The 3,022-nt window shown below is 58.5% G+C and overlaps 1 protein-coding gene across 1 annotated transcript; it reads right to left on the bottom strand.

Moving 5' to 3' along the window:
• Window positions 1-601: 601 nt before the first annotated feature.
• Window positions 602-2,788, bottom strand: FIBRA_03492 (uncharacterized protein; the record flags this gene model as incomplete). Its single annotated transcript, XM_012325333.1, has 9 exons — window positions 602-802; window positions 868-1,003; window positions 1,061-1,206; window positions 1,264-1,465; window positions 1,519-1,664; window positions 1,717-1,967; window positions 2,022-2,121; window positions 2,186-2,396; window positions 2,445-2,788. The coding sequence occupies 9 exons, from the start codon at window positions 2,786-2,788 to the stop codon at window positions 602-604; spliced, it is 1,737 nt and encodes a 578-aa protein (XP_012180723.1).
• Window positions 2,789-3,022: the final 234 nt, after the last annotated feature.

Genomic DNA, 3,022 nt, shown 5'->3' with positions numbered 1-3,022 from the left:
ATGGGCATTGCGCACGGCTATTAGCGCTGCGTGGAACGGTGCCCGAGGGTGTCTGCATGCGTCTGTCCGCTCGCGCGAATATACAAATGAGACACGCACGCCCGTGTTGGCGATTGCGGGGCACCGCTGGTGCTCGCGCGCTCTGCGATCCCGGGTGGATATCCTGCTCGAAGTCGTCTGCCCTGCCATCGAGGCAAGGACCGCCCAAGCCCCGGATCCCGTAGGGTGCCTACGGAGGATGCACGCATCGCTGCCCAGCGAAAAGTGACATGGATTCAAATCAGAAAGTGTGTCCTTCGACGAGATACACTTAGTTTACGTGAATTGCATGGTTCGGTTTTCTTCACGCGTTTGAAGCGCAGCCCGTCGAGCGACCCGGTTTCCAGAAGGCACCTATGCATTGATGCCTTGGTTTAGGTTCAGTAGATGGGCCCTGCGGGCGAATTTCTCGATGATGTCGATTCGAACGTCTCTCAGCCTCGGTAATCGAAGAAACGTTCAGCGCTCTTATGCCCAAGATATAGCCAGTTCAGCGCGAGGTGGCGCACAGCACAATGTATATATGAATCTGTCAGTTCACTACAGCGTCGTACAAGTGGGTTCATACACCCCCCAGATCTGTCCACTCTTTGACCGTCACGAGGTCACCCACTTTCACGACGCCGCTCCTGTCCAGCATCCCGTTGCATCCGAAGCACGCCCCCTTCGTATTCTCCCGGGCTTTGCCCATGCGGAACTTGAACAGAACCTTCAAGGGAACTGCTGCGTCCCGAACACCGGTGTGAGCGTCGACGTTTGGGAGCTGGGCGTATATCATATGTCGAGCGATGAGCGAACCGAGGCACAGGACTAGGTGGAACGACTGACCAGACACCGTGTGCACTTGGAGAGGAGCGTGAGCTCCGAGCTGGCGGTCGGACCGGACGAATGGAGGACGACGGTGCGCCAGAAGTCTTCGGCGAAAGGCACGCCTGCGCCTTTGAAGACGATGTTGGGACGGAATCTGGTCGTCGTCGTGAGCAACGCAGCGACAGGGGACGGACGGCCGCAGCGGTCTCACCGCTCCATCTCGACCGCGCCTTTGCTCCACCGTTCGTGGTCCAAGCCGCCAATGGCGGCGTCTTGCCCTTTGCTCGCAAATCCCTGCACTACGCGCTGGAACTCGGCAAGACTTTCTTCGCTTGCGACGTGCAGGGGATACCCGTCCTATCATACGACAGTGAGGCCAGGCGTTCGAATTAACGTACATTTGGGAATGCGCACGGTATACAAGGCGGTCGCCTTGAGGTCGGGGAACGCACTAGTCGGGACGCATTCACGCGGAGTCGGACCTTTCATCAGGAGATGCACCGGCTTGCCGAAGTATTCGGACAGTGTCTTGGTGGGTGTGTGCGGAGGCGAGGAGATAGACTGGGAGACATATCCGTCCATGACGATGACTCTGTGCATCTTGCAGCCCTCTAGTCTGGCGGACGAAAGGCGTTAGTGGGGTACGGCAATCATCGCAGACACACGTACACCTCCCACTTGCGGAGCATGTCAGGCGTTGGCGCGATGGGCACGCTGAATTCCGAACATCCCGATTCTTTCGGGAAAGATATAGTGAGGCTCCCACCGTGTGATGAAGAGGAATCGACATCAAGCCGTGGGATGATGAGTACTATCTGTTCTGCAATGATTGTACCTGAGCAGAGTCAGAACAGGCGCGGATCGCACCTTGGGGAACTCTCTCGCGGTGATGATAGCTTTAGTTTGTGCGTCGACGATACACCACTTTCGGTCATTCTGGTGAACGCTGTTCAGGCCGATGTTGCTGGAAACACCGCTCCCGCTCTGTCTGAGCGGAAGGGCTGCAGAAGAACGCAGCGGTTTCTTGTGCGGTTTCCTGCAGTCGATCGTGGAATCGCGCTCACCTCGAGACTTGTGGGCGTGAAACGAGCCTGCGACACTGACGTCCCGCGGCAGCTCTGATTGTAAACACCAAGTAAGAACGCACCGATCCTCGTTGCTTGGAGACATACGCACTTTAATGGGATGTACGAAGATCCTCGAGACGCGCACCTCGCCGACGTGGAAAGGCACTTCCGTCACGTATTCTTTGTCTATGATCCCCGCAACGGTCTATGTTGAGCGCGGTGCGCTCTGTGAGTATGGTATCTAATTTGCCCAAAGGTTTGAGTTTTACGCTGTCGGAGTCAACATCGCCTTTGTTTTTCTCAGCCGGGGATGACCTCCAAGGCAGGAAGATCAGCGAGGAGCAAAGTATCGCGACGGGCAGGAAGAGGTGCCATTGTCCTGCGACAATATCGGAAGCAGTAGACACCCAACAGGACATCTGATCCACCCTTGCCATTCGGTGTCTAGTGACTCGCGATGCCTCTGCGCCGATGTCTGCACTTTATCAGGTCCATGAGCGCTGCCGGGAGTAGTGTGAGAGAGAAAACGGGTCATCTGGGGAAGGGAGACGGAGACGGAGGCGGAGGCGGAGGCGGGGCGGGGGAGGCAGTGTTGCTGGTGGGGATACAGGGCGGGGCAACGCGGATGGGCGGAGTTCCGGGCGAGGGCCACAACGAGCGCGCTCCTGTCCTGGGTTTGGCGCTTCGTAGTGCCCGGAGCGAGGGTCTGTCGCTGTGAGTGGCATGGCGCGCGGCGATGCGCTGTCGTCGAGATCCGCCGGGTGCGTCCAAGGGGCAAGGTAGTGCCAAAGGGACCCAGGGACGTGCGCCGCCTCGACGTATTTCGCAACCATCTGATCCGCCGCGAACGCACTGCACTCCGCCTCATGCATCATGTAAGTACAATCGCGTGCCCAGATTGCGTTCTGCGCAGCTGGGTGATGGCGGACGATGGGACACCCACTGGCGCGGGCCTTCGGGCAGACAGAGTGTCGCGCGGGGATTACAGATGGTGGTCGCTTGGCGCGCCGGATGCAGAACGAGCTTTCTGCGGTGCGTCAGACGGTGGCGCAGAGGCAGACGTATCTCCCAGATGTGTGCGGGGTGCGTGCGTGCATGTCGGATAC

The sequence above is a fragment of the Fibroporia radiculosa genome (assembly GCF_000313525.1).
Source record: "Fibroporia radiculosa TFFH 294 genomic supercontigs, scaffold2056, whole genome shotgun sequence".
NCBI lineage: Eukaryota > Fungi > Basidiomycota > Agaricomycetes > Polyporales > Fibroporiaceae > Fibroporia > Fibroporia radiculosa.
The sequence above is the reverse complement of the archived record's forward strand: the minus strand, read 5'-3'. Positions and strand labels throughout refer to the sequence as shown.